Here is a 14,063-nt window from a genome sequence, read left to right as displayed (position 1 = left end):
GTTTTAGCTTTAATGGGATCACTTTGGGTGAGTTAAGAATATGTTCCAATGTGTTAACAATGGCTTACTTTTGGTTCAGGTTTGGGAAAATTTTTAATTTCCTTCTTATTTTTCTCTTTTCTTTGATTTTTTTTAGATAATTTTTAAACACAATTAACTCTGAAAACTATTCAGAACTATACTGTTGCATAACAATGCATTCTAAGAATAAGTATTCATAATACCCTAATTATATATAATATTATATATTACAATATATAAAAATATAGATTTATAATAGGTAGACGACTTATTTGTGCGTGTTTGTATTTTTTTAAGAGTCTTCTGTTTAAGAAAACAGAGAAACTGCCCTTTACCTATGGTGCCAAATAAATGAGCCTCTGCTGTCAAGGTCGAGGCAATGTAGCAGAATGTTGAGGGGAAAAATCCTACACTGGAATCAGTGTACCAAGGACTCTAATCTCAGCTCTGCCACTACCTGACTTTTTGACTTTGACAAGTAACTTTCCTCTGGATTCAAAGTCTCCTCAAGTGTTAATAGAAGAAATGATTCTTGTGTTCCCTTTCCAACTTCTAAATTTACAAATCTGAGTATGCAAAGGCATAGAGATCCATCTGTGAGGGAACTCCAAGGGGCAGTGTGTACAGCCACAGGCGTGCACAGCACAGTTCTGGGGGATCCGTGCTCCTAACCTGGTATGAATGGGAGCCTCTTCCGCTGTGCTCTGCACATATATACCTATACCTATACCTTTACCTGTACCTGTACAGGTACATATACATTTAGGAGATATTAAAGTGTGGCATCTATTTTTTTATGTTATTATAATGGCCATTTTTGTAATCTTGTGGGACCTGTTGAATGCAGGGAAAAAAGATAGAAACCCCTCTAGCTGAGACTTACTGCTCTGACCCAGACTACTTCTAGAAGATGCTGTGATATATTTAAATTTCCTTTGTATTATAAAATTACCCACTTTTTGACCATTGAATCCCTATATCTGATAACAGGCATATGGAACAGTGATTGGGCGTGGAATGAATCACCCATGCATGTGGTTGCCAAATTAATCTAAAAGAAATAACACTAAAGCTGTTATAATAATATCACCAGTTGCTGGGCAAATTTTTCAAGATACAAAGCATGTTAAAACACTAGAGAAAAGAATAGGTAATGAACTGGGCTCTGTTCTTGTTTGGCCTAAATGATAAATGCAGTTCCGGAACTTCTGGAATCTTTCTTTTGACCAGTCATTAGGCAAGTGGCCAACATCCTGTTATCCCAATTACAGACAAAGACCAAGAAGATGCAAGCTTGCATTTTAATGAGGAATCTTTATGTCTAGAATAACAATACATTTTCCTTTGCTGCCTCTTTCATTGGCCCTCATTGTAAAATAGGATTATACTAATTTCTACCCCATAGGGTGTTTTGATGATTAAATTAAATACTGCTCTTAAGCTCTTAGCACAGTGTCTGGCATGCAGTAAGTGCTCAATCAATATTAGTTGCTCTCATTTATATTTCAATTCAAATAATGAATTCTGATTCTAGTTACATGCTGAGTTTACTGAGATTAAAAACCAGAGATGTTTCTGTTCAGTCTTTGATAATAAATAATACTATTACATCCATCTTATTCATCTTTTCCCATTTATTTGTTCTATATTTGTTCATTTCTCTCTCCCTCCTCCCTCTCTTCATCCTTCCTTATTTTTTCTCACTTCATTTTATTACCTCCATTTTAGTTTTTTTAGTTGAGCTTAATGAAATTGCTTGTTTAATGATCAGGAAAACCTCAATTTTCTTATATATAAAATGAGCGGGTCGGATTGAACCCATTTGCGATTCTCTCTCAGGGTCAGATTTTAGTGGACCTGTGAATCTGCGTTACATGGCAATATGGACATTACAGGAGCGGGGGAGCCAGATATATTTGGGGGCAAGGAGAGATGTCCACTTAACTTGTTTCCCAATGTGATGAGGATGTTCCCACAGATTTGCCGTCTCCCAGCACAACAGTGTGCAGAAGCACTGAGTGTTCCTTCAGGGACACTCAAGTGCAAGGCCTGGGGAAAGATCAATGTGTGTCAAATAATAAGTACATTTTAGGCATCTGGTCCCTTTTCAAAGGATTGGAAGTTAAAAATAGAAAACAAAATCCTTGCATTCACATGCTTACATTTTAGTTCTATAAAGACTTTCCGTTTCAAGGGATGTTTTGAATGATTGCAAAAAGGGGAAGGCAAGAAAATGGTCCTCCTACCTATCATTAGTAGAATATTTCATTATGTGCAGGGATTGCTTGCTATCACTCATTCAAGATTAAAATTAGTGCATCATAAAAGAAATGAAAGTAAATGTCAGTACCTAAGTTCTGTTTACTAATACCTTCAGTTTTGATTTTCAAATGTTTATTTAATTTTTCATCAGTAAAGTTTACCGGTTTTAATAAATCCACGTTCCAATTCTTTATTTCAATTGACTGAGCATAAAATCTACTACCAGTAGATGTCACTGCCCAAATAAATAACAAGTTTTGTTTTTGTTTGATTTTGTTTTTACAGCTTTTTTTCACTTTTGACTTGATAAAGTATGATTTTCAGAAGGATGAGCCCATTAGAAATGAACAGGGCTGGTGTAGTAATGTAAAAAAAGGTAAGATTCTTGTATTTGAAGATTTCTCCTCAAAGTTTCTGGATTTTTATTTAATTACTACTGTATTTAGAAAAGAAAGAATGGTTATTTCTAATATATAGTGTAACTTATTTGGGATTTCAATGCAGGTAGAATGGTTTAATTATTAGATGTTAGGGGGCCCAAAAGGATCACTCAGATGGCACATTATTAAAAGTTAAAAGTGGTTACTATTAGGCTCATATTTTTCTTAATCTATCACTTCTGGTTTGTAACAGTGGCACATGTGGAATGCTTGATATCACCAAAATATGCTATAGAAATGAATGACTTAATTTGTCATTGTAGGTCTGGGGGAAAGTTGGCCAGACTTGGATTTCAATCTGGGCTTTCACATTTAGAAAGTGTACAGCTTTAGGCAGCTCACTCAACCTGAGTCTTATTTTCTTCATATGTAGAATAGAGTGACAATATTTATTTTGTAAGGTTATCATTGACGATTAAATGAGATGATGTGTGCAAAGCCCTGCAGAGGGCCTGGCATGTGCCTTCTTACCTCCCTCCCCTTCTCTTCTCCCTCTCACTCTCCCTCCTCCACTAAGGTAGACTTTCTTATAATTTTTGGTTAGAAATTTTAATGAAAGCAAGTGCCCCAATTAATTTGCTGCTACATATCATTAATCTAGAAAATTAAATGTAGAAACATGCACTTAGAATTGTTTAGAGATCCACTCTGAATAAATCAGGCCAAAAATACTTTTTACAGCCTCAGAATATGTTTAAACTACATTCCAGAGATGATTTTCTTTAAATCTTTATTTAAAATGTGAAGCTAAAGGTTGCAAACCTGTTTTTTTTTTTTTTTCTGGTAGCTGAAAGACTGGAGAAAATATAGGCCTTATCTATTAAAAAACAAATTTCCCAATCCTCTGAATTTCAAGCCTAGGAGAATTTCTCAAATATCTTTCCCTAATTCACCTCTATAGACAGCATCTAAGATAAAAGGCATTTCTAAAGAGATTGCAAAGAACTTTATTTAAACACTTTTCTAGTGTGTTTTATTTATTACAATTACAACAATATCTGACATTGGAACTTGAATCCCAGAACTGCTTATGCAACCTCAGGGTTCCTTAAAAAGCAGATTGGAACAGTATGGTACTGGCATGAAAACAGACACATAGATCAATGGAATAGGATAGAGAGGCCAGAAATAAACCCACTCGTGTATGGTCACTTAATTTACAACAAAGGAGGTAAGAATATATGATGGGGAACGGACAGTCTCTTCAATAAATGGTGTTGGGAAAACTGGACAGCCACATGAAAAAGAATGAAACTGGACACTATCTTATACCATACACACAAAAACTAATTCAAAACGGATTAAAGACTTGAATGTAAGACCTGAAACCATAAAACTAGAAGGAAACATATGCAGTCAGTTCTCTGACATCAATCTTAGTATTTTTTGCACCAGTTTCCTCAAACAATGGCAATAAAAGCAAAAATAAACAAATGGGAGTACATTAATCTAAAAAGCTTTGGCACAGCAAAGGAAACCATCAACAAAACAAAAAGGCAACCAACTGAACAGGAGAAGATATTTGCAAATCGTACATCTGAGAAGGGGTTAATATCCAAAATATATAAAGAACTTACACTACTTAATATCAAAAAAACAAACACTCCGATTAAAACATGGGCAGAGGACTTGAATGTTTTTCCAAAGAAGACATGTAGATGGGCAACAGGCACATGAAAAGATGTTCAACCTCACTAATTATCAGGGAAGTACAAATCAAAATCACAATGAGATATCACCCTACACCTGTTAGAATGGCTATTATCAAAAAGATAAAAAAATAACAAGTGTTGGCAAAGATGTAGAGAAAAGGGAAATTTTGTACACTTTGTTGGTGGAAATGTAAATTGGCACAGCCACTATGGAAAACAGTAGAGAGGTTCCTTTAAATGTTAAAAATAGGACTACCATAGGATCCAGCAATTCCACTCTGGATATTTATCTGAAGAAAACAAAAACACTACATCGAATAGATATATGCAACCCCATGTTCAATACCGCATTATTTACAATAGCCAAGATATAGGAACAGCCTAAGTGTCCATTGATAGATGAATGGATAAAGAAGATGTGGTATATAGATACAGTGGAATATTAGCCATAAAAGAGAATGAAATCTTGTCATTTGCAACAATGTGGAGGGACCTAGAGGGTATTATGCTAAATAAAATAGGTCAGATAGAGAAAGACAAATACCATATGATTCACTTATGTGTAGAATCTAAAAAACAAAACAAGTGAACAAACAAAACAGAATAGAAATAGACTCATAGATACAGGAAACTGGTGGTGAACAGAGTAGGGAGGAATTGAGGGGGCAGGTGACATAGGTGAAGGGGATTAAGAGGTACAAACTTCTAGTTATAAAATTGATAAGTCATGGGGTGCAATGTACAGCATAAGGAATATGGTCAATAATTTAAAATAAATTTGTATGGTGACATGGTAACAGGACTTATTGTAGTGATCATTTCATAATGTAGAGACGTATCAAATCAGTGATGTACACTTGAAGCTAATAGGATATTCTATGTCAATTATACGTCAATAAAAGAAAAAAAGCAGATTGTCTCCAAATATCAAGTTTACTATTTTCCAATTCTCATTTTGGGTTACTCAATATTATTTTTTTCATTAAAGTATTTTGTCTTGCATAAATTATATCCAGAAGGGAAAGATAAGAATAGACTGTGACCTTTTTAAGCATTTGTAGTCATTAATTTGTCAGGGAAGAACCTGTCACCTGTCTCCTGAAGAAGAAAAACAAAGGACATAAATTTTAAGGGAAATATAAGGGGCTTGGAAAGTTCTGAAGTACAGGGAATGTGGACTGATGGAATATGTGATGAAGGAGAGGCTCTGGAGTTGGATGGACCTGGTTAAAAAGCTCCAGCTCCAACATTTGGCAGCTGTGTGACATTGGGCAAATCAGGTTTTCTTCCTCAGTTTCTTCACCTGTAAAATGAAGATACTAGAAGGGCCTGTCCTACAGGTTTGTGATGAGGACCAGATGGGATACATAGGTAAAGTACTCAGAGTAGTGGCTGGTACCCAGAAAGTGCCCAATAAGTGTAACAATGGCAATGATTGTGATGATGATGATGGTGTTGGTGATGACAATGACAATGAGAGGCCTCTGCTATAGCAGAGCTGGCTTGTTTTGGCCAGTGACATGTGTGCCCTTGGAAGCCAGAATGTCTATAAGGAGTGGGAGCAATGGGAATTGAATAGAGAATGTTAAAATGACACAAATTGCTTTACAGTTTGCTGGAATTCAACCCCGTGTAACTCATCCTGTGGATGTTGCTGCCCTTCATCCAGAAGAGAAGGGGGGCAGGGGGCAGGGGGCAGGGGACAGACCAAGTCAACAATGGCCTTGAAATCTTGTAGGGCAGTGATTGCTGCTCCCCTCTGTCTTCTACCCTTCTCTTAGGAGTAGATTTTTACCTTGCAGATTGCTGGGCAAAATCTTGATTAATTTGGATAAATCCTATTGAAAATTTATTTCAGATAAAGTGTCTAAATATAGGTAAAACCAATACATTTCATGTCTCATCTCTTGCCTGTAAAGGATTTCCAAATGAACATCCAAATAAAACATTTTCTTAAATTTCTAATAATATATTAATTAGATCAAAGTATTGTACAGAAGCCTTGTTACAAAATCATAGAGACTTGAATTTGTGTTCTAAGTCCATTCGTTTCTATCTATTGGACTTTGATAACTTACTTCATTCTGGGCCCTGGTTCCTTCCCTGTGAAACAGGGATTATAATTTTCAATTTCAAAGAATTTCTGTGAAAAATAAACAAGATGACTGCTGCAAAGGGCGTATGGGGCTTGCTATATAGCAAATGCCCAATAAATATTGCTACTCTCATAATCTTATTAAAATTATTATTATGGTTATTACGTATATAGTTGTCATTATTATCACTGTTAAAATCTATGTAATCCAAAAAACAAGGAGCCATTGGTCCACCCACCCAGGATATAAAATAAAGTTAACGTAACCTTCTTTACATTCGATTTCCTTTTCGTTAGTTTTTCCAAAGTAATTTGTGTTTATGGCAATCTGTGAAAGGATGTGCTAAATGTAGACACCCAGAGTAAATGATATCGGATAGAATAAAAATAAGTTCAAAGGAAAGTAAGATAAGCAACACTGGTTGTGTTGGTCGGATATAATTTAGGTACCTGCATAGTGTGTGCAATGGTGGTTAATGAGATCACTGAAAAATGCCTTCTCTCACAGGAGAACCTGGACTTCTCGTTTCTCGAGTGAATGCACAGAATCCCTTCTTTGGTTATGTGGGGAACAGGAAGCACACGGAAAAGAAATTGCTTTGTGATGTTTTTAAGAAGGGAGACGTTTACTTTAACACAGGAGACTTAATAGTCCAAGACCAGGAGGATTTCCTTTACTTTTGGGACCGTATTGGAGACACTTTCAGGTATGAAAGACCATCAGTTGTGCTGCTCGTTCTGTGACGGTGAACCATGCTCCCAGCAAGGCTCTGTGGAAACATTACAGACCACGTGCTCTTGACCTTCAGGGCGGACGGAGCCCTTTTCGCTCTATAATGTCTCCCCACTTAAAAATTCATTGGCCATCTGTTTTTAGATTGAAACATAAGTTAAAGTTTGATGTCCACTTTTATAATTATTTTAATGAATCACTTTGGTCCAAATCTGAGCTTCTTTTCTTTAGAATCTAAAACAGGGAAGCAGACATGAAATCTAAATAGTAGGGTTAAAACAGAAAATCAATTTCATCAAATATAGTCTAATTCTTGACCTAATGATAAAAATAGTGAAACAGCAAAACTTTCTTTTCTTATGTGTTCTTTTTTAGTTCCTTAAGATTATTTTTGGCTTATGAAATTATGTTGCTTTACTAGTCAATGACATAGAACAGTGAAAGACAGACAGTACACATTCAAAAATGATTGACTGAGTAAACGAGTTATACTTCCTACTTTCTCTCCTTCCTGTACCATGTTATGAGCTCACTTTATGTAAAATTATTTTAATTAGAATAAAATATTCATTTATATGCATTTGAAGAGCCAAAGGGGTTAAGCCCTAGAAATTAAGGGAAGTCAGTACACTGAAAGACAACTACTGTAGCTTTCTTTTCAGTTTTTTCTGTCTGTCATTAGAGATATGGAACAGTATGTACTTAACTGTTGTTATATTACAAAATAAAGAGGGATTTATCATTATTTTACTTTTTATAACACATTGTAAAAATGTTGTGTTTTACAGTAAGCAATTTATATACATTAGACATAGATAAAATAATTTTCACTAAAAAACAGATACTGATGTTGACTTTGTTGACTTATCAACAAAGTGCTACCTTAGAAATGCCTTTTGTTCTGCAAACTGCCGTTGTTGTTGGTTACTAGGTGCTCGCACAGAGCCAAATGCAAGGCACTAAAACTAGAACTGGGTACCTAGTTCTTCAAATATAGGTGCACTCACTGGACCTTTGTGTTTATTTAGATGGAAAGGGGAGAATGTTGCAACCACAGAAGTTGCTGATGCTATTGGAATGTTGGATTTCATACAGGAAACAAACGCGTATGGTGTAGCTGTGCCAGGTATGAGTATATTTCAGGGTTTGGAAGGATTCTCAGAATAGTACGTACTGCTTTTCTTTAGTTTTGCAATCTTAACTAATTCAACCTTTTATTTTTTATATGTTAAAATAAATATCCTAGTCTTGTCTTGGCAAGTAATGCCCTAGACCAAGCTAACAAACTTCATGGTCACCTCAGGGAAAAGGTACCCACTAAATTTTAATGTATGTGTGTATTTTTAAGCAAAGCTCATGCTTAAAATAACTCACTTTAGTGACTCATGCTTGAAAATAGTTTACAGCTTTTCAATAGTCTATTATTTTTCTCTTTATGATTGGAGTTTATACACGCCACTAAACAGGAATGTGTTCTAATTTAAATGTTTAGTAACACTTGTTGTTAAGTTGAATTTTTTTCAAAAGTTATTCAAAACTCTGTTTGGCCTCATTTATCTTTGTAAATATGCATATAAGGATTGTCTTATGATGGTGAAAATGGCAAAGAAAAGTGACCAACGTGAAATCACAGACAGCTGTTCTCCTTTGCTGTCTTTTTTTTTTTTTTTTTTTTTTAAATGACAATACTTTCCAGCTAATGTTTGTAGGTGCAGGGGACACTGGGGGGTTTTCACAGGGGGGCAGAGGAAGGAGATGGTCACTCTAATAGACAGCAACTGGTGCTGGAGAAATGCTACAGGAGATTCTGATCCCCTGGAAAAATCCATACGTGGCATGATAAGAAGTAAGCCATCTGTGGAATTAGTTATGGAAATACCAGTCTCTAGTTTCTTAACTTAAAAGTATGCTCTTTATTTTTTGCATTAATGCTTAACATGGACAATTCTCTGGAATATATTTGCCTTTAAGTAAGTGTTTCCTCTTCATATTTTTATATTAATGGTGGTAGGATGCAAATTATGGATCATTTATGGGGTTTTCCATTCCATCTATTTCATTTTTATAGTGTAGACAATTAGGGATATACTCTGCCGTTCTCGGTTGCTAAATTATTTCTAGGGAGTAAATCATATGCTCAGGGAAGGATCCGCTCATTTATGCTACTGTTGCATTATTATTGCTGCAGTGGATTTAATGTCTCTATTTGCAACAATTAGTATATAATTAATAGGATTATTTTTTAAATTTAACTAGTACTTACAAAATTGACTCTGTTTCAAACTTTTTTTTCAGATTATGAAGGAAAAGCAGGAATGGCTTCTATTATTTTAAAACCAAATAAGTCTTTAGACTTGGAAAAAGTTTATGAACAAGTTGTAACATATCTACCAGCTTATGCCTGCCCACGATTTTTAAGAATTCAGGTAATTTCCTGTCTGAATTTTAAGAATTCAGAGAATTTTATTTACCCATCAAATTTAAGACCAGGAATTCAAGAAATGGTTTAATCACAAAATAGTATTTTATCCCTTACGTAATACGTGCATTTTATTTATATTAGAAAATTTCAAGAACAATTAAAAGTGTTGGGATGCTAATTTATGCCATTTTTGAAGCTTGATTATAGAAAGGGAGCATGATGAAACGCTGGGATGTTTTTGTCCTAATTATAGAATTGCTCTTTTCCTCTTCAATCAAGACCTTAGGGAAAAAATGATGCTCCCAGTGATTGTGGCAAGGCCCAAACTACATCTTACACATGCCTTGTGAAGACTTTTGGTGCAATGTACCTAAAGTTAGGTCCCACCAAGCTGACGTTAAGGTGTCTGCAGGATGTGTGCAGAACTTACAGGCAATTTGCTTTAAGAAATTCTGCTTTTAAAATGTTTCCTCATTCTGTCCAACCTCCCTCTGAGACTTTATATTTTGGGGGAATCCTGAATTCATTGGTTTTGAGAGGCGGGCTCTCTCTTCTTAGGTTACTGGAATAAAGTACAGTAAAAAGAAAACAAATCTACTCAGGTACTGCGTAACTTTACTGGCTCATTTATTCAGCCATTCATTTATTTAATATTGTGCCTCAAATGTAATTTCCCAAAGCCAGTACTCATCATCTCTTAACATCTATTCACACAGAATTTTTCTGGATACTTTTGTCATATCACTGTTAGATCCCTAATGGAGCAACAGATGGAGACATTTCATTTTCAAAGCTTTTGCTGAGCAATCCTTGTGGCCCAGTCACTACTTGGCAAATGGGGCACATCATCTGAACTGTCATAAATACATACTTCATTTACATGATTGTTTTTTATTTTTAAGAGCTTTCATAGATATTGTCTCAGATTATTTCATAGCGATCCTCTGAAATACTAAAGGAAGTAAATATGAAGCAGAAGTAACATATATTCAATTGAAATTTTTATTGAGATAACTATAAATTCACATGCAGTGGTAAGAAATAATACAGAGAGATCCTGTGTACCCTTTACTCAGTTTCCTCCAAAGGTAACATTTTTCAAAACTATAACAACCAGGATATTGACATTGATACAATTCACCTATCTTTTAAAAGTTTCCTCTGTTTTACTTGTATTCATTTGTGTGTGTGTGTATTAAGTTCCACACACTTTTATCACCCGTGTAGCTTCATGCATCAATGATCGCAGTCAAGATATGAACACTTTCAACACAACAAGGATACCTAATGTTGCCCTTTTATAACCACACCAGCTCCGCCCCTTCCCATCCTGCCCCAGAAATAATGTATTTTATTAGAGTAGAAAGTTGATGGATCAAATAATATTTTAAACATTTTTCCTTCCCCAGGGCAACTTAAAATTCACTTTCATTAAGCAGAAGAAATATTTGGCGTAAGACTACTCGAAGACTAAATCAGTCTTGTACAAATTTAGAAAATATTTTAGCATCATTAAACACCTAAAAGAACTTGGGCCATGACTGTTATGTTTATTACAATATTTGCTATAGTTAGCACAATGCATGACACTTAGTTGGCCTTCAAAATATTTATTTAATAAATGATTTATAATAAATGATCTGATATAAGCAATGCAAAGTGTAAGTTACTTCTGACAAAATGAATAAAACAACTATTTCATTAAAAATCTGTTTAGCACAAATTAAAAAAAAGATTCTTTTTGCCAATAAATTTAGAAAAAGTTTTAAAATGTGATATTACTCAGTATAGCTGGGATGAAATTAAATTGTTCCTTTCATCTGCTGTGGAAACACAAATTATCATAACCTCTCTAGAACACCGATTGGTAACTATATGATCAGACTCAGAATTTCATATATTTTGACTTAATAATTTAATTTCCAGAAATTTATCCTTAGTAAATAATCAAAGGTGCACAAATGTTATATGTAAAGATGTTCTTCAAAGTATTGGTAGTAGTAATAATTTTCGATATTCTCTGTAAGTTCAAGAATAAGAGTAAAGTTAATTAAAATATTATAGTTAGATGAGATCTTATGAAACCACTAAAAAGTACTGTTTCAATGAAAATTACCTAACCTGGGGAAATATACCTGGTATAATATTGTTTTTTTAAAAAAAGCAAATATCAAATGGTATAAATACAGTAAGCTTCTAATTTTCTAAAAAAGAGAAAAAAAATATGTGTTTCTACACAGTCACATCTAATTCTGTGATGACAGTTTTGGGTGAGGAGGGGAGAGAAGGCATGAGATCAGGGAAGGAGTTTCGAAGAGAAGTTGATTCTTGAATCAGGCCAGAAGGATGAATAAAAATGGCCGAGTTACTCGCAGAACCTTATATGAACCTCTACATTCATCTGATTTAAAACAAGTTTGCTTCTCCATACTCAAAACTGCCACAAAGATATATACCTTATCTCCTTTAAATCTCTTAAAGCAGAGAATCTTAAACTTTCTAGATTCATGGCATCTTTAGTGTCTCAGTAATTGTTTCATAGCCAGTCCTGGTGGTCCAGTAGTTAACATTCTGTGCTTTCACTGCCACAGCCCGGGTTTGTTTTCTGGTCAGGGAACCATATCACCTGTCTGTTAATTGCCATACTGTGGTGGCTGTGCGTTGCTGTGATGCTGAAAGCTATGCTACCAGTATTTCAAATACCAGCAGGGTCACCTGTGGTGGATTGGTTTCAGTGTAGCTTCCCAACGTAACACAGACTAGGAAGAAGGACCTGGCCACCCACTTCTGAAAACCCTGTGAATAGCAGTGGAGCATTGTCTGAGGTAGCACCAGAAGGTGAGAGGACTGGGCAGGGTTCCACTCTGCTGTACATGGGGTCACTAGGAGTCAGAATCCACTCCACAGCACTACCAACAGCAAACTTATTTCATGGCACTCTTGGGCCAAAACAAATACCTAAACATCCCTTTATTCAGTAGTTAGGTCAAGACAAACTCATAAGTATTTAGATCTAACAAATTAGTTTCCGTTTGAAAAAATAATGTATATAAATTGAAAGAAAAAATACTCATACTTCATTTTTAAATAACCACAAGTACTAAGGAGATATAAGTTGGATTATAAATTTAGAATTAGATTGGACTGAACAGGCCCAGCCTAATTCCATGTTCCACATTGATTTTTGGCTGTACCTGCTTTTTATCACAGCAACCACTGAAAACCCTGTTTCACAAAGAAATGAGATCATTGAAAAGAATGTATCACTAATATTGAAACTGTGACCTACCTTGAGCTAGTAGTTTGTGAGTAGTGACCAACGGATGTCACTAGGTTTACCTTGAATATTTAAAATATCCCATGGGGACCCTGGAAATTCACAGAGGTACTACACAAGGTACCTCAGTGCATAGTTTGGAAACCCAAGTTTCAGATCATTCTTTACTCCCTCTGGTTCTTAGAGTTTTCTGCCTTATGGAATAGATTGCTATCTTTTACAGCTTCTATCTTCTTGGTATCTACTAGCATTCTCTGTACATAATATTGTATCGACACTGAATTGAACCAATAAGCTTATGTGTTTTGAGACATATTTGTAATAAGTTGTAATCAGTTATTGACTTTATTCATAATTCTTATATGTTGAATAGAATTCACAGGTAAATCAAGCTAAAGACTTAAATGTTCCAGGGGGCATTTTTTATTTCTAATGTTAAATTATTGGTAGTAAATATAGAGATAGTTATTGGATATAAAAGTGTTAGAATTAAATATTACAATCTACATTGTTAAATGTTTTATTTATATATTATAGATAATATTAAGTGATTCCACTAATCCTGGTAATTGCTTTATAGGAAAAGATGAAAACGACAGAGACATTCAAACTACAGAAGTTTCAGCTGGTAGAAGAAGGATTTAGTCCACTGAAAATTTCTGATCCACTTTACTTTATGGATAACTTGAAAAAATCTTATGTTCCATTGACCAAAGAACTTTATGATCAAATAATATTGGGGGAGATCAAACTTTAAGATTTTTTATATATGGCATTTTCATATGCTTTCTTAGGAGAGGTGATAGTATGTGACTCTTTAATATGAAATGGGGAAAGGGAACTGACATTAATTGTGTGCTCTATTTCCTTAATATGCAAAGCTTTTCTTTAATTAAGTGAGAAGTTTAATTTGTTTTAATTGAGAACCTTTAGTTGACTATTCTTTTTACCTTTTTGGAGATTCAGTGCATAACTAAGTATTTGCCTTAATCTTAAAGATTTTAAATAATCAATCAGTGGTTAAGAGTTTAGACGCTTACTAAAAATGAACTTTTTAATATTTAAAGTTTCTAGTTTTGAATAAATCATTAAATTTTACTCAAATATTTGATTTTTATGTGCCCTGTCCTATAACTCAATAAAACCATCTTCATTAATATG

General features: G+C 34.6%; 1 protein-coding gene across 1 annotated transcript in view; it reads left to right on the top strand.

Moving 5' to 3' along the window:
• Nucleotides 1-14,061, top strand: part of SLC27A6 (solute carrier family 27 member 6) — a 59,166-nt gene extending 45,105 nt beyond the window's left edge. Inside the window, exons 6-10 of the mRNA XM_046668410.1 lie at nt 2,569-2,659; nt 6,979-7,177; nt 8,232-8,329; nt 9,499-9,629; nt 13,483-14,061. Of these exons, the coding sequence (XP_046524366.1) occupies nt 2,569-2,659; nt 6,979-7,177; nt 8,232-8,329; nt 9,499-9,629; nt 13,483-13,659 (696 nt within the window). The 3' untranslated portion in view covers nt 13,660-14,061. The remainder of the gene's footprint in view (nt 1-2,568; nt 2,660-6,978; nt 7,178-8,231; nt 8,330-9,498; nt 9,630-13,482) is intronic.
• The last annotated feature ends 2 nt before the right edge of the window (nt 14,062-14,063 follow it).

The sequence above is a fragment of the Equus quagga genome, chromosome 7 (assembly GCF_021613505.1).
Source record: "Equus quagga isolate Etosha38 chromosome 7, UCLA_HA_Equagga_1.0, whole genome shotgun sequence".
Lineage (NCBI taxonomy): Eukaryota > Metazoa > Chordata > Mammalia > Perissodactyla > Equidae > Equus > Equus quagga.
This window is presented reverse-complemented; position numbering and strand designations above follow the sequence as displayed.